At 37.9% G+C, this 18186-nt stretch overlaps 1 protein-coding gene across 2 annotated transcripts in view; it reads left to right on the forward strand.

Annotated features, from left to right (window-relative positions):
* ATF6 (activating transcription factor 6) overlaps positions 1-18186 on the forward strand; it is a gene marked incomplete at both ends in the record, with an annotated part of 221967 nt that overhangs the window by 43011 nt on the left and 160770 nt on the right. For both annotated transcript variants that reach the window (XM_079697746.1, XM_079697745.1), the window contains 2 exons: positions 9947-10132; positions 11062-11153. In XM_079697746.1, the coding sequence (XP_079553872.1) occupies positions 9947-10132; positions 11062-11153 (278 nt within the window). The remainder of the gene's footprint in view (positions 1-9946; positions 10133-11061; positions 11154-18186) is intronic.

The following is an 18186-nucleotide window of genomic DNA, read 5'->3' on the forward strand; positions in this document are numbered from 1 at the left end:
GTGCTCCTATGTTGGGTGCGTAAATATTTACAATTGTTATATCTTCTTCTTGGATCGATCCCTTTATCGTTATGTAGTGTCCTTCTTTGTCTCTTCTAATAGTCTTTATTTTAAAGTCTATTTTGTCTGATATAAGAATTGCTACTCCAGCTTTCTTTTGATTTCCATTTGCATGGAATATCTTTTTCCATCCCCTTACTTTCAATCTGTATGTGTCTCTAGGTCTGAAGTGGGTCTCTTGTAGACAGCATATATATGGGTCTTGTTTTTGTATCCATTCAGCCACTCTGTGTCTTTTGGTGGGAGCATTTAGTCCATTTACATTTAAGGTAATTATTGATATGTATGTTTCTATTCCCATTTCCTTAATTGCTTTGGGTTCGTTATTGTAGGTATATTCCTTCTGTTGTGTTTCTTGCCTAGAGAAGTTCCTTTAGCATTTGTTGTAAAGCTGGTTTGGTGGTGCTGAACTCTCTCAGCTTTTGCTTGTCTGTAAACGTTTTAATTTCTCCATCAAATCTGAATGAGATCCTTGCTGGGTAGAGTAATCTTGGTTGCAGGTTTCTCTCCTTCATCACTTTAATTATGTCCTGCCACTCCCTTCTGGCTTGTAGAGTTTCTGCTGAGAGATCAGCTGTTAACCTGATGGGGATTCCCTTGTGTGTTATTTGTTGTTTTTCCCTTGCTGCTTTTAATATGATTTCTTTGTGTTTAATTTTTGACAGTTTGATTAATATGTGTCTTGGCGTATTTCTCCTTGGATTTATTCTGTATGGGACTCTCTGTGCCTCCTGGACTTGATTAACTATTTCCTTTCCCATATTAGGGAAGTTTTCAACTATAATCTCTTCAAATATTTTCTCAGTCCCTTTCTTTTTCTCTTCTTCTTCTGGAACCCCTATAATTCGAATGTTGGTGCGTTTAATGTTGTCCCAGAGGTCTCTGAGACTGTCCTCTATTCTTTTCATTCTTTTTTCTTTATTTTGCTCTGCATCAGTTATTTCCACTATTTTATCTTCCACCTCACTTATCCGTTCTTCTGCCTCAGTTATTCTGCTATTGATCCCATCTAGAGTATTTTTCATTTCATTTATTGTGTTTTTAATCGATGCTTGATTCATCTTTAGTTCTTCTAGGTCCTTGTTAACTGTTTCTTGCATTTTGTCTATCCTATTTCCAAGATTTTGGATCATCTTTACTATCATTATTCTGAATTCTTTTTCAGGTAGACTGCCTATTACCTCTTCATTTGTTAGGTCTGGTAGGTTTTTATCTTGCTCCTTCACCTGCTGTGTGTTTTTCTGCTTTCTCATTTTGCTTATGTTACTGTGTTTGGGGTCTCCTTTTTGCAGGCTGCAGATTCGTAGTTCCCGTTGTTTTTGGTGTCTGTCCCCCGTGGCTAAGGTTGTTTCAGTAGGTTGTGTAGGCTTCCTGGTGGGGGGGACTAATGCCTGTGCTCTGGTGGTTGAGGCTCGATCTTGTCTTTCTGGTGGACAGGTCCACGTCTGGTGGTGTGTTTTGGGGTGCCTGTGGCCTTATTATGTTTTTAGGTAGCCTCTCTGCTAATGGGTGGGGTTGTGTTCCTGCCTTGCTAGTTGCTTGGCATAGGGTGACCAGCACTGTAGCTTGCTGGTCGTTGAGTGAAGCTGGGTGCTGGTGTTGAGATGGAGATCCCTAGGAGATTTTCGCTGCTTGATATTATGTGGAGCTGGGAGGTCTCTTGTGGACCCGTGTCCTGAGGTTGGCTCTCCCACTTCAGAGGCACAGCACTGACTCCTGGCTGCAGCACCACGAGCCTTTCATCCACCCGGCTCAGAATAACAGTGAGAAAAATTAGAAAGAAAGAATTAGTAGAAGAAAGAACGAGAGAGGGAAAGAAAGGAAGAAGGGAAGAAAGGAAGGAAGGAAGGAAAAAAGAAAGAAAGGAGGGAGGGAGGGAGGGAGGATGGAAAGAAAGAAGGAAAGAAAGGAGGGAGGGAGGGAGGAATGAAAGCAAAAGAAAGAGTGAATGGAAGAAGGGAGGGAGGGAGGGAGGGAGGAAGGAAAGAAAGAAAGAAAGACAGGAGGGAGGGAGGGAGGAAGGAAATAAAAAGAAAGTGGAAAGAAGAAGGGTGGGAGGGAGGGAGGGAGGAAAGAAAAAGAAAGAAGGAAAGGAGGAGCGGAGGGAGGGAGGGAGGAAGGGAAGGTAGGAAAAAAAAGAGTAGGTAAAGTAAAATAGAATAAAGTATGAAATATAGTAGCGTTATTAAAATTGAAAAGTAATTATTGAAAAAAAAAACACGGACCGATAGAACCCTGGGACATATGGTGGAAGCAAAGCTATACAGAGAGAATCTTACACAGAAGATTACAAACACACATTCACAAAAAGAGAGCAGGGGGAAAAATCAAAAATCTTGCTCTCCAAGTCCACCTCCTCGATTTGGGATAATTCGTTGTAAAAAGAGGAAAAGGGCGAGAAGTCTGAAATCTTGCTAAGTCCACCTCCTTAATTTGGGATAATTCGTTGTAAAAAGGGGGGAAAGTCTTAAATCTTGTCCTCAAAGTCCACTTCCTCAATTTGGGATGATTCGCTGTCCATTCATACACTCCACAGACGCAGGGCACATCAAATGGACCGTGGAGCTTTAATCCACTGCCTCCGAGGCTGCAAAGAGAGATTTCCCTGTCTCTGCTCTCACAACTCCCGGGTCTCAGCCTTGGACCTGGCCCCGCCTCTGCGCGTAGGTCGCCGGAGGGCGTCCGTTCTTCGCTCAGACAGGACGGGTTTAAAGGAGCCGCTGATTCGGGGGCTCTGGCTCACTCAGGCAGAGGGGAGGGAGGGGAATGCCCTCTCCTCGCGCACCAGGCAACAAAAGGGAAAAAAGTCTCTTGCCTCTCCAGTAGCTCCAGACCCTTTCCCCGGACTCCCTCCGGGCTAGCACTAACCCCTTCAGGCTCTCTTCCTGCCGCCAGCCCCAGTCCTCTCCCTGCGCTCCGACTGAAAGCCGATACCCGAGCCTCAGCTCCCAGCCCCGCCCGCCCCGGTGGCCGAGCAGACAAGCCTCTCGGGCTGGTGTGTGCCTGAGGGCACCGATCCTCTGTGCCAAAATCTCTCCGCTTTGCCCTCCGCACCCCTGTTGCTGTGCTCTCCTCCGCTACTCCGAAGCTTTCCCCCTCCGCCACCTGCAGTCTCCGCCCACGAAGGGGCTTGTAGTGTGTAGAAACCTTCCCTCCTTCACGGCTCCCTCCCACTGGTGTAGGTCCCGTCCATATCCTATTGTCTCTGTTTATTCTTTTTTTCTTTTGACCTACCCAGGTATGTGGGGAGTTTCTTGCCTTTTGGGGGGTCTGAGGTCTTCTGTCAGCGTTCAGTAGGTGTTCTGTTGGAGTTGTTCCACGTGTAGATGAATTTCTGATGTATCTGTGGGGAGGAAGGTGATCTCCGCGTCTTACTCTTCCGCCATCTTCCTCCGGCTCCCGCCAGACACTTTCTAAGTGCATAAAACCTCCTGTTGGCCTTTTGAGGTGAATGAAAGTCCTGATAAATACAGAATAAGGAGCAGTCTGAGCGATCTTGGGAGGAGATTAGATTTTTATTCTTAGGCGCTGTTTTTCTGCTCTTGTAGGAATTAAATGAGATTTCCAGATTTTGTCTGTTTTTGTTTTTGTTGTAGTCTGATATTTAAAATTTGAAATGTGTAAAAATAGGAGATGGAATGAGGACAGATATTTTCAATATTACTTTAGTTGCGCTGTTTATTGGAGCAGCTGTGAGGCACATTGTTGTTGGAATTAAGAACTTTTGCCTCCTCACCCAGTTTATTCATAGCTGCAGGATGTTTCTTTTTACTGACACTTATGTGTATGGTACATTATAGTTTACAGAGAACCTTCATGTCCATTACTCATTTGATCCTCACCTCAGTCATATGACCTGCGATAATGAAGTTAGGATTCAAGCCTAGGCCTTCTCTGAGTCCAGGGCTGTTGTCATTACTCTGTGCTGCATTAATGGGGCTTTACTTTCAAGGCAGCCCTGATGCAGTGCAAACTTCAAATTACCTACGTCTTGAAACTTGCTGCTCCCTTTTCTCTCCCTCTGCAAATGTATTCCCTTAATTTAAAAAAACACATTCAAGCAGATGGTTTTACGTCTTGAGAGACAAAGTATAAAGATTGACCTTATTTGAACAATCTGGTATCAAATAAAACAGCAAAGTTAATATCATCCATATTTTATGAAACAGTAGTCATTATTGTGCTACATGGTAATTAAGCACACATGTTTAACATCAGTGCTAGAACCATTTTGTTTCTGGATTGGATGAGACCTTTAGAGGATTAAAGCGGTGGCTTTAAACTTTTTGTCCACAATCCACAGTAAGAAACGTATTTTACATTTCTCTTGACATACACAGTCTAATGAAACAAGAGATAAGCTCTTATTAACTCCCTCTTTTTATTAATGTTTAAATAGACTCTGGGAGAAGAAATGATTTTTCTAAGATCTTCCAATTAATTTATTGCAGTGCTGGGACAAGAATTAAGAACTTCTGACTTCTGGGACTTCCCTGGTGGTCCAACAGTTAAGAATCTGCGCTCCCAATGCAGGGGGCCTAGGTTCAATCCTTGGTTAGGAAACTAGATTCCACATGCTGCAAGTAAAGGTCCCATATGCCACAACTAAGACCCGGTGCAGCCAAATAAATAAATAAATAAATAAATAAATATTTTTTAAAAAAAGGTCCACATCCGAAGCGAGAGAGGAGCATTGACATATATACACTACCAAATGTAAAATAGATAGCTAGTGGGAAGCAGCCGCATAGCACAGGGAGATCAGCTCAGTGCTTTGTGACCACCTAGAGGGGTGGGATAGGAAGGATGGGAGGGAGATGCAAGAGGGAGGGGATATGGGGATATATGTATATATATAGCTGATTCAATTTGTTATACAGCAAAAAGTAACACAACATTGTAAAGCAATTATACTCCAATAAAGATGTTTTAAAAAAATGGTCCTCATCAAAAAAAAATCATAAAAAAACCCTCCCGACTTCCAGTGTTGTCATTTAAAAAAATTATTTATTTTGTTTTATTTATTTTTGGCTGTGTTGGGTCTTCGTTGCTGTGCATGGGCTTTCTCTAGTTGCGGTGAGCGGGGGCTACTCTTCATTGCAGTGCACAGGCGTCTCATTGCAGTGGCTTCTCTTGTGGAGCATGGGCTGTAGGCAAGCAGGCTTCAGTAGTAGTGGCTCGTGGGCTCAGTAGTTGTGGCTCACAGGCTCTAGAGCGCAGGCTCAGTAGTTGTGGTGCACGGGCTTAGTTGCTCCGTGGCATGTGGGATCTTCCCGGACCAGGGCTTGAACCCGTGTCCCCTGCATTGGCAGGCATATTCTCAACCACTGCACCTCCAGGGAAGCACCCAGTGTTGTCACTTAATGACTAAATTACTGTTACTCTCATATAGCTACACCAAGTATTTCTAGGGACATATGAAGCAGAGGAGTCATTAACTGAAGGCACAGGAAACTGCTTTGAAGATCTTTGAAGATCCTGTGCACAGGACTAAGATTCCTGCATTCTTCAGGAGGCTCTGCCCACAGTGTGGCTTTCCTGAGGGCATCTGCTGGATACTCTTGTCTTTGCCTCTCTTACCAGTTGTTCTTTCTTTTCACTCAGAAGATGGGATTGGATAGGGCAGCTTGGACCTACAATCCAGTAGGGATTTTGTCTGTTATGCTTTCTCACTCTGGAAATCATACTACGTGCCACAAGGCATTCTTCATTCAGAAATAAAAGAGAGAGAGAGAAAGGAAAACTTTGGGGTGAAAATTATCTACTTGACTCTGCCAATTTAATGGCTCCTGTTACCAGTAATGAAGAGTCTTTATTTAACTTTTAATGAGTAGGAACTAGTTATACCACACACACACACAACTTAATAGAGAGTAAAATAAAATTGTGGCTTTCTGTCATAAGATTTGAGAAAAGTAGATGTAGTATAAGTAAAAATTTTGTTTTTCTGTTTTAAATAATTTTATGAGAAAAAAAGGAGTGTACTTAAGATTCTTAAGAGAAATCCAATTAAAATATTTAATTTATTTGAATATTTAAAATAAGGTTGCCATAAATTAAATTTGCCATTGATTTTTGCTGTACATCTTTTTTAGGATGTATTTATAATAAGTATATTTACTATGATATACAATAATATAATAATTATGTAAATTAAAAGAAGTATTTAAGAAAATTTACTCCTTTGCCTTTTAAATCGATTTCAAATAAAGTTTATTTCTTTTTTTTATTTAATTGAAAAAATTTTTGTTTGATATGATGAAGAGGTTAATCAGTGACAGTTTCTGCTTCATACGTCAGTTTAGAGGGAAAGATTCAGCAAAATGAGAGTTAGAACTGACAGATGTGCAGTAAGCCAGTGATTGATTCACCTGTATGTTATCAGTACTTGATCTCTCTTGAGCTTGTGTGTGATGTTAGAATGTATTTCTTAGCAGTAAAATATTTTATTTTAATATCTTTAATTTATAGCCATTCAGGACTTTGAAGCTCATTTCTTAGCAACATCACAGAATCAAGGGTCTAAATAGCCTTATTTTATTTGTAAGAAGAACATAGTATCTTATAGTGTTTATCAGTCAGTAACTTAAAATTAAAAAACATAATGGAAAGAGACTTAGAAATTTGACTCTTAAATTGATCCAGCCTTCAAAAAGTACTTGTCCATTTGTGAAAGTTCTCCTTTTACGAGATTCTTTCTTACAGTCAAATAAATGTTTGTTTGATAGTGAAACACTATATTTTATAGTACAGTGTCACTAAAGGGAGAATATTTTGCTGCCGTGGAGTTTTTTATTTTTTCTTTTTCCAAGGCACAATGCTTGGTGGAAGAGTTGTCTGAAGGCAGGATGACCAGAAGCAGTGACTGGCTAGCTGTTCACTCATTTTAGTCATGTTGAATCTTCTCATACGCCCATAAGGGAGATGTGTCAGTTGATTAATGGGCCAGAGTATTGATTTTATGTTTGCAGACTGCTTATAGAGGAGAATAAGCTTCTATTCAAGCAGTTCCATAAGCCTTCAATTTCAAACAGGTACATAATTAAAGTGATCATACAGCTCACTGAGTTTCGAGTTCCATACTGTGATGCAAGACTTCCTGTTTGGTATTTAAAAGCAGTGTGGAGCTGTTGTGTCACAAGCACTGGGCTTGGAATCAACTGTCCTAAGTTCTAGCCTTGGCTCTTCTACTCTCTAACAGTATCAAACGATAAGGCTTATTTTAAAGAATCTTGAAAGCTGTAAAAATTTCAACAAGAGGAGATTAATTAAATGTATTATGGAACATCAAGATAATTGAAATACTGTGCTGCCATTCTCATGGCATGTCAAAGATGATCATGATACACTGTATGTTAAAAAATCAGTTTACAAAACAGTTATTATAGTGTAATCCTTTTTTTCTTATAAAATGTCATTCCCCATCAAAAAACCAAACAGTATGTGTGTGTTTAATCTGAAAATTATGTTTTTTTGCCTAGAATATACAGAATAATTTAAATATTATTTAGATAGCTGAAGATAGCTTGCTGAAATGTAAATTTGGAACTCTGGTGATTCCTGTGGATTTTATATATTTTTACTGTATTTATCCTTTGTATTTATTGGTAATGTTGAGTACTTACCACATTTTCAGAGCTATTGTATCTTTTTCTGTGGGAAGAAATGAATATTTGGCCACAGGTGGTTTTCATTTTTTTTAGTATGAGGCATGTGCATTGACAGCCTTTGAAACTTTATGCTGTATAATATGCAGGTGCTTTTATTGTTTACAGAAATCCGTAATCCTTGTTTGAAATTTATTAAATGGTGTGCCATCTGTAAGCCTTCCCAAATTCCATACGTTAATTAGCCTTTAAAGTAAGGTTACCTTTTATCTAACTTTTAGTATAAACTCTTCCATCTGGGAACCTTCTCTTTTATGTGTGTGTTCAGCGTTCTGTGTACTTATGCACTCTGGTATTAAGTATTAATTACGGACACTGGCATTCTAAGTAACAATGAAGATCACCGAGAGTAACAGTAGTTTGAACAAAGTGGCATTATCCAGAGAATAGTTTGAAATTGATGAATAATCAATCCATCGTGGCTTTGCCACCTCTGTGTGTGTGTGTGTGTGCGCACGCGCGCACGTGTGTGTGTGTGTGTGTTTAGCATTATTGAAGAGTGGGATAGTTATTCCACAGGGAAACTTTATAAATTTGGTAGATGGTTATAAAGTCAGCATTCTTGTGAAGTTTCAGTTAAAAAAGAAAAAAAAAAGGAAAAAATACTCTTCTTGACATCTCATATAATGTTTCTTTTCCTTGTGGATTCTGATTGCTTGGTTGGCTTTGGTATACCTCTGTTTCTAGCAAATGTAGTATGGGGTGGGAATTGTTATTTCAAAAGAAATCAGTATTAAATTATTTAATTTTATTTACCAATCTGAGTAAGCGTTATTAAACACCCACAGTAAAATGTCTATTTTTTTAAAGTCCTTTACAAAACAGAGAACTCAGTAATTCAGTCATCTGTATTCTTACAATAATAAATTTAATATTATTTGGTGCTTTTTATGGACTTTTGCTACCTCACCATCTCTCCCAAATAAATTAGACTAAAATTAAAACAAATAGGTTCCACACCTTAGTTCAGAAAATATGACAAAAATAATTTTGCTCAGTAAGTTTTGATTATGGTAGCTATTGTGGGTCATACTACATAGTTTTGGTTTCCAGGGTGTAAAATCTAGGGGGAGAGAGAGAGAGTCAACATTTTTGAGACAGTTGAGACCATTAGAGTATTCAGGTGTATCTTCCAAATTATATGGGCATAAGAAATTCAGACAATATAAAAACTCCGAGTGGTTTATCATAGTTAGAGTTTGGACGGTCCTTAATATTAGCTTAGTAGAGGAGACAGCATTCCAAATTGGAACAAACAGTATGAATAAAGGAATGAATTAGGTGTGTATGAAGATCATGGAGTAGCCTTCCTTAAATGTTAAGATTGGAGGGTGTGGTGTGAATAGTTGTGGGGTTAGAGAAGTAGGGGGTGGTCACATTATGGAAGATCTTGAAAGCAAAGGTGGGTAGCTAGAATGCATGACTGGCTTGCTTTTGCAATGGAATAGCAAGATTAAAATGTTTTTAGGGGAAGGAAGTTATCTTAGAAATGGTAGACAGAAGGAGCCTGAAGCCAATTAAAGTAGTTAGGAGGCTATTGTAGTAGTCTAGAGATGAATTAATGAGTGCCTGCATTAGGAGAATGGCAGTGGAAATAGAAAGGAATGACTGAGAGTCACTTTCACTGGAAGAAACTTGGTCATTAGTATATCCTCAGTACATATTGAGTAAGTGGGAGGTTGAGAGAAGGAGTAAATTTAGACAATGAAAGAAAAATAGGTTACTGGTCACATCTTCCATTATATCCTGAGAGATACTTACCACTGATATAAAATGAATAGATTTAAAAAAAATAGAGGGAGATAATGAGTTCAGTTTGCACATAGTGAATTTCAAGTGATGGTAACTCTACAAGTAGAAGTGGCCTTATAGGTAATTGGATATATGGTTCTGAAAAATAGTCAATTAATTCAGGGCCTGCGATGTAGATTAAAGGTGTATGTATATATACATACATATATACGTAGTGTTTCTAAAGGGAAAATTGGGAGATCAATAAATAAGCCTTAGAAAACACCAGAAGAAAACATTTAACAGGTTTTAGAAGGCCTTATTTAATCATTTGATTTCAATTTACTTAGTTTGAGTAATATTTTTTAAAACAACCAGTAACCTGTGTTTTGAACAATTTGTTTAAAAGATAATTGTAAAAATCAGTATATTCTTAACTGATCTGATCCTAAAATCCAAATATTTTGATTCACTGTAACTTTTCCTAGATTGCTGTGCTAAGGAGACAGCAACGTATGATAAAAAATCGAGAGTCAGCTTGTCAGTCCCGCAAGAAGAAGAAAGAATACATGCTAGGGTTAGAGGCAAGGTTAAAGGCTGCCCTTCTGGAGAATGAGAAGCTGAAGAAAGAGAACGGATCCCTGAAGCGGCAGCTGGATGAAGTTGTATCAGAGGTGAGTGATGGTGGTGATAGAGCCAGGATAATGGGTTAAAGTGTTCTTTTTTTCTGATAAATCAATTGGAAATTTTACATTTTAAATTAAATTGTGTAAAATAATAGTACTAGGAAAAGGCATGCACAATAAACCTCAAAACATTTGTAGTAAGGATAAAGTATTGGAAAGAGGAGGTTTTGAATTGTACCTCACAAGCTGTATACAGAAGTTGTTTTCTTTTCCTGGGTTTCTCCTCACTTATTACCATAGCACTCTCTTGGGTTTTTTTTTGACTAAATGAATCACATTGAGGCTCCTAAATAGTCCCACTAGGTCTTCCCTTTTAAAAAAGAAAGCAATACAAACTAAAAAATTGTTAATGTTTTCTTGGTCTACATGACCACTGTTATGTTTTCTGTTTTGTTGCCATGCTGGTCCCAGCAAGGTTAATCTTCTCCTCAGTTCTGTTGATGAAATCTGCTGCTTTCAGGATTTCCTACTGCAGTGCTGTCCTGAACCAAATTGATGCCTCTGCCTACTGAGTGGGGCTTCTTATATTGCTCTTTCTATCTTTCCTTGAACATATGGGAATATTCCATTATGTTACTGAAAACAATGATTTAACAGGGAGACAAACCACAGAAGTATCTTAGGATTCTTTGAGGATCCATAAAATTATAAAAATTATTGAATTCTTTCCTTTTGGGTGAGGATACCTCTGCCACAGCGGGGCTGCTATGTTTCTTCTCTCCTGCTACTCTCCTTTTCTCTCTCTCTGGAAGGTTCTGCTCTAGTCTTTTGAAAAGTACTATTTCCTCACATTTGCATTTTGTTTTTTTGTTTAAGTATTCACATAACTGGTGAAGAGGAGAGTTGTTGTCTTAGATGTTGCTTTTTGTGAGATTGATGTGTAGTTCAATTGTATTTAATATGGTCCTTTTCTTTAGAACCAGAGGCTTAAAGTTCCCAGTCCGAAGCGAAGAGCTATCTGTGTGATGATAGTTTTGGCATTTGTAATACTGAACTATGGACCCATGAGGTAAGTGTATAGATATTTATTTTGGATACTAATGCTAAAAATTTAAATTCTTGTTATTTATTATTCTAGCTTTAGTCATAAGATAGGGAAAAATGGATTTGTTTTGTTCTTCACCTAGGTCTGGCAGAAAGTTCATGTTTTTTAATGAAGAAAGCCTTAAGTTATTCAACAGATCACTGATGAAGCAGAATAATGAGCTGATTAGGATCATGGGCATTGAAATTAGACTGCCTGAGTTCAAATCCTATCTCCTCCACTTAGTAACTTTGTTGTCTTAGGCAAGTTACTTAATCTCTCTATGCCTCAGTTACTTACTTTTAAAATGTGTTTATAAGAATAACATTACCTACCTCAGTACTATGATACTTGAGTATCAGAGATTATAAGGCACTTGGGTGGCTTCCTCCCTAGCTATAAAATAAATAGGTAGAGCAATAATTCTCAGTTTCTTCTTTAGTAGATTTGGAATGTGAATCAGTATAAATATTTTAAGCATCTAGCTGAACTTGGTTCAGGTTTTCAGCTAAATCACAACTAAGAAATGCTGCTTTTGTGTTGGAGTCATAGAATACTAGAATTCAAAGGGATCTTAGAAATCATCTTTTTCAGACTCCCACTAACCATGGCACACTCAACACATGAACAAAATCAGCATCCTAGGTGTTGGGGAGTCAAGAGTAGTTAGACAGGGGCCGTGCCTTTAAAGATCTCGTGATCCAGCTGGAGGAGAGACATGTAAAAGGATGACTACAGGATAATGTGATGAATGTCATATCATCAGTATGAACAAAGTACTAAAAGAATATAAATGAGAATATGGATTCCTTGAGGAGAAGGTTCATGTCATATTGATAGATGCTCAAAACATTTTTTTGTTGAGTGACAGAATGGCAAGGGACATCCCATAGAGGAAGCTGAATCTTAAAGTGTGATGACAGTCTGCCAGGGGGAAAGTACGGGAAAGGCTGCCAGGCAGAGGGAGCAGCATGATAAAAGGCACAATTATGAAATGGCCTGACATTTTCAGGAAAAAAAATGAAAAATTCAGTGCATTTTTATATATGTGGGAGTGTGCATGAGGAAATATGGCTAGCAGTATAAGTGGGGGCCAGATAATGAAGGGCCTTGTATGCTGCTATATACAGTGCTACTATAAACCAGGCATTCCTGAGTTTTTAGGCAGAGGGTAACATAATCAGTTTTGTATCTTAGGAAGATGACTCTGAGGGTGGTATTGAGAATGGATTGGATGGAGGAGAAACTATTGGCAGAGACAGCATTAGGAGGCTGTTGGTGTATTTAAGGTAATAGATGAGAGCCTGAACTTAGCCTATGGTGATGGAAAGGATAGACTATCTCAGGGTACATCTCTGAGATAGACTTTTGTGGGATTTAGTGACGAATACAATGTGGAACATGAGGAAGAAAAGAGAGAAATTAAACATAATTCCAAAATTTCTATCTTGAAAGACTGAATGGTGATGCTGTAATATGAGGTAGCCAACATAGAAAGATGAATAGTTTTATGATGGAAGACAATGGTTTTTATTAGTAGTATGGGAAATTTGAGATAGTGACTAGATATTGGGAATTATCATGATAGCTAGGTAGATAGACAGACAAACAGAGATGTTAGTGGAATAGCTGAGATTATCCAAGGAGAAAAATAGAGGAAGAAGAGTAATAAGAATCTGGGGGAATCAGCATGAGCAGTAGATTGACTCAGGAAAAGGAACTTAGAGTGAATAGAGTTAGGGACAGAATGAGAAGAGAATAGTTTTCTGAAGCTAAGGATGAAAAGAGTTTCAAGAGGGGCTTGAGCAGTGATATCACATGCTGAGGGCTTGAGAGAGGCAGAAAGCTGAGACAGGGACATTGAATTTGGTAATTAGCAGGTCAGTAGTAATCTTGGAAAGCAGATTTATTAGGGATAGGAGTGAAATCTATATTAAAATTAGTTGAGAATTGAAAGTTATAAGTTGAATAATCTCTTTTTTATTAATAAAACTTTATTATGAAGATTTTCAAACAGAGAAATTAGAGAAAAAGACTATAATGAAGCCCCTTTTTCATATGTTTGATGGCCAAACTAGGTCACTCCCATTTTATTCCTATGTAGTTGGTTTCTAAAAAATAAAATATAGATCTCGTATTGGACTTTTGTTATTGTTTGGTGTTAGCACAATTCCCCAGATACCAATTCCCATTTGATACCTCATCATGGAGCCCCAGAGACCTATCTACTTTTTAATTAGTTCACTAAAGCAACTCAGTGAAAAGAAGGCATAATTCTGAGTTGACTTATTTTTGAAAGTTCACACTATATTAGACAAGTTACATAGAATATGCTGAGGAGATACCTGGAGTAAGCCTTTGAATTATTAAAAAATTATTTTACTACTTTATTCATTATTTACTCTTGACATTTTACCCATATTTTTCATATTAAAATTATTTTGTCATTTTAATTTTTGTATTTGAGGACTGGGACTTCTTTATTCATGAAGATCTATCTCTTGATTAATAAAGGAGAAAAGAGGCATGCTAATCAAAACTTTGTCGTCCTGACTTAGGAACTTGAATATAATTAAATTCCTTGAATAAAGTTAATCAGATTACTGTGGAGTGAATATAGAGTCATCAACAGCTCTCAAAATGAAGCGTTTTATACTGGGACCCTCAGTACCAGAGGGGGCTTCATGGGTGTAGGCCATTTGTTAGAACTTCTCCAGCTACACTCATTTCTTCCTTTCAAAGTCTAATGACTTTTTCCACTGACTTTCCTCTGTGACTTTTGCCACAGCCATTGAGGATAACAGAGCCACAGGTTTCAATTATTATCTTATATTTAAATACCAGTTTTTAAAAGTGACCATTAGTAGTTATACCCTGAAGATTCTTTTATCATTACAGAGGCTGCTACTTTTCCTTCTCCTTTTGAATGCTCTTTGGACTACCTGGAACCCCAGGGCTCTACACTTTGAGAACTGCTGCCATAATTAATTTAACCATTTTCCTATTAATGGGTACTTAAGTTATTTCCATACACACACACACACACGGTATTGTTTACATACATGGAGTCTGTATTTGTGTGTGTGGAGAGAGAGAGAGTAAGTAGACTGGAGTTAGAAGGCATGAATATCTGAAATTGTAATAGATTCTGCCAAATTGCCTTCCAAAAAGACTGTCCCAGTTTACACTCCCACCAGCAAGTGAAAGGAAGATCCATTTCTCTACACCTTTCCTAACATGGATATTGTAAGTGTTTTTTAATATTTACCTATCTTCTGGATCAAAAATATTATCTTAACATTTTTGCAGACACACTGGCCTCCTTGCTCTTCCTCAAACACACTAATGATGTTCCTGCTTCAGTTTCTTCACATTTATTATTCCTACTGCCTGGAATGCTCTTCCTCCAGTGGCCTTCCTTCAAGTGTTAGCTCAAATGCCACCTCAATGAGACTGTCCTGGACTGCCTTCTCTAAATTGCCACCCCTGCTCCTGCCACCACACTTCCTATTCTCTTTTTTCTTTTACTTTTCTCCATAGTACCTCTTGTCTTCTAGTATACTATATAATTTACTTATTTATTTTCTTTATTTCCTTGCAGAGATTTTCATCTCTTTTTTTGTTTCATCTTTTTTTGTTTTACAGTGCTTAGAACAGTGCCTGGCACATAGTGGTCTCTCAATAAATATTTGTGGTATGAATGAATATGTTCCCCCCTACCCCCACCCCCCATTAGTAGTAAGTTATTTTTTGATAAGTCTTTAGCTAGTTGTATTTCTCTTTTAAAAGGATTACTTGTAATCTTGACCAAAAAATCTTCTCTTTTGGTATGAATTGCTATAAACCTACTTGCATGTATTAAATATGTATCTAGTGTTTATTGACAAGTAACCTGCTTGCCATACTCTGCATATATTTACTAATTCCTATTTTTGTACGTTTATGTACACCATTCCTAAACTGAAAGAACTTCCTTCTGTCTTTCAACTTATGTGTTTTAGTCTCTCCCCACTGACATTCTTGATATTGCTTTATTCAACTGCTTCTCACCAGTTATCAATTTGTTACATTTTCTTCCACTTGTTGAAGTTGTGCTTTGTGCTGTTACTGTTTCTTATGCATATTTTGTCACAGGTATAAGGTCTTAGATCATGTTGTCTAGTTCTTTAATTTTGTCCTGTAGAGACAAGACAATGTTCATCCCAGAGGAGATACACAGTTATGTGTATGTTCATTTGCTATTTCTCAAAAGCTGTGTGCTTTTAGTTCCTTGTTTCTTATCTAGACTATATGAGGTACTCATTATTTATTCAGTCAGACATACAGCAAATATTTTTAGAGGACTATTGTTTGCCAGGTACTGAGCAAGGAACCAGGAATGCAAACATGAATAAAAGGCTAGTAAGAGAAGCACATATGTAAACAAATGTAGTATGAAAAAGAATTATGTAGATGTTGTATAAAGGTAGGGGCATATTCTTTTTTTTTTAATATATATATATTTTAAAATATTTATTTATTTGGTTGCACCGGGTCTTAGTTGCAGCAGGTGGGCTCCTTAGTTGCAGCAGGCGGGCTCCGTAGTTGCAGCCGCAGCCTCCTTAGTTGTGGCACGTGGGCTCCTTCGTTGTGGCATGTGAACTCTAAGTTGCGGTATGCATGTGGGATCTAGTTCCCTGGCCAGGGATCGAACCCAGACCCACTGCATTGGGAACGCAGAGTCTTATCCACTGTACCGTCAGGGAATTCCTAATAGGGGCATATTGTTGAAGGAACATCAGTGACTCTGATGATGGTAGTCACAGAGGCTTTATGGAGTAGCATTTGCTGAACGAATAAAGATAATGGAATTATGCTGCAGGAAGTGAGGATGGTATTGGGGACGTCATGCTGTGAAAGCCCTTATAAGTCAACAGAGATTTGAAAAATAAGACAGGAACAAAAAATTTTTAATGAATTAATGATCTTCACTGATGCTGAGGTGATGGGTGTATCATGGGTTGGGTCTTATTTCCATGAGCAAGTAGATTGATCCATTATGGATGGAGGAGATAATGGTCTCAATTTATTAATAAAGGTTTTTGTTTAAAAAAATTAAATGGACAGTACAAAAAGGAGAATTAAGAATGGGAGAAAGTTTAAATACTTGAAAATACTGAGCAACAACCTAAGGAAATCTGTGTCTGTCTCTGTGTGAAGGCTTTAGGAACAGAAAGCCAAGAAGTAGTGGGAATATTAAGAACTGTTCACATTTTGAAAACATGTTAAAAGGCTTAGATTGAAGAAAAGCAACAAAGAGCTAGAAGGAATGAAGAAATATCAGAATGTCTTAACAAGTTGGAATATCTCCAGATACCAAGAAGGAAATAGGAAAGAAACTGGCTATGAAACTCATAAAAAGCAGGAACAATTTCTTCTGGAGAAAATTTGGCACAGTGAAATATCAAAGCTCAGAGAGCAACAGTGTTTGAAAGACTGAAATCTACCCCTGAACCAAATGTTGGAAATGGAGATGTTGCATCATGTATATTATTCAGAAGCATTTCTTAATTGACCTCATTGTTTGCAGTCTTTTCACTGCAAAACCAATGATCTTCTCGGACCTGGGAATCTGCCGGAGGAGCGGGAAATCCCCAGTTGAACCTTATTAGTACCACCTGGAAGATACTTAGTGAACAACTTCCACATCCGTGGCCTTGAATATCTATAAAGCAAGCATTATGTTTTAATTGGTGCAGAAACTGCATAGGCTTTTAAATAATAGATTGTGAGTTCTAACTCAGCTTTTCTCAGGTACTACAAAATTAAGTCTGGCCAGACAAATAGACATTTTAATCAGAGATTTCAAAAGCATTTTAAATTTAGGAACCTAAACTCTTTCAGAAGAGATCACATTACCATAGTAGTGTTGTTAATGTTGTTTCAGATGTTCAATGTAGAATTGAACTTTTGTGCCTTACTGGTATGGGTCCAAGTGAGAAAATATATAACACACGTTTGCCAAATATAGGTATGCCTTAAGAAACATTTCCTGAAGGCACTTGGTGATGAAATGTAAATACATCTTACGTCTAAAGTAAAAGAGTTTTGTCAAAGTAACGTGTAGCAAAACTGACTAGTTTGGAGAGTTTGGGGTTACTGAATAGTCATCACACAGAAAAAGAAAATAAACTAAGTAGACTTAAAAGGGTTAATTTTTCTGACCTTATTGATATTGTGTGGATGGTAAAGAAGGCATCTAGCTATTTTTGGCACAGGATTCAAAGAACTGGCCTACTCTGGGTGGTCTATAAAAATAGTAACTCTAGGCAGCAGGGAATGGCTAAACAGGACAAATGTGAATTGGTAGGAAAACCTCTTCTTACTTACTAGTCATTGGGGTTGATTCTATGATTATTAGTCATATTTTATAGTTGTAGAACCTGAAATTTAACCCAGATCTCTTTTTAAGAAATGATCATTGAAAACTCTGCCTTTTCTACTAAACCATAAAGCAATTTTTTTCCTACCATTCTTCAAGAAACCTTAAGGACTTCTGTTTTTGGCAGTATGGTGGGCTAGAGGTACAGAGAAACTTTGCGTTTTAGTATACCGGAAAATGCTGGATTAAAAAACAAATCAAAACTCTTTGATTTCATGGCTGAACTTAGGAAAATGAAGCACTTCTCAGAGGCCAGAATATTAAGGTAACATAAATCCATAATGGTAAGCTAACATTGGAAGTGGTGCTTGTCCTAGAGTTATTTCCTCATCCTTTTGTCCTAGCATCTGGGAAGAGGAAAGAAAACTCTGGATCCAAACAAGGTGAGAAGTCACAACTGAAGCCCTCCTACCCCCACCCAAATAAAGCTGGAACTTCCAAAGAATGACATTCTTGGTTGCTAAAAGAGAAAAAAGTAGATTGCCATACCACATAGGGAGAGTGTTGGTAAGTACCTATCTTGGTATTGGCTTTGAGTAGAGTAGAAATAAAGAAAGAATTTTCTCCTTACCACAAGCCCTAACTGATTCAGTTTGA

The sequence above is a fragment of the Hyperoodon ampullatus genome, assembly GCF_949752795.1.
Source record: "Hyperoodon ampullatus genome assembly, chromosome: 2".
Lineage (NCBI taxonomy): Eukaryota > Metazoa > Chordata > Mammalia > Artiodactyla > Ziphiidae > Hyperoodon > Hyperoodon ampullatus.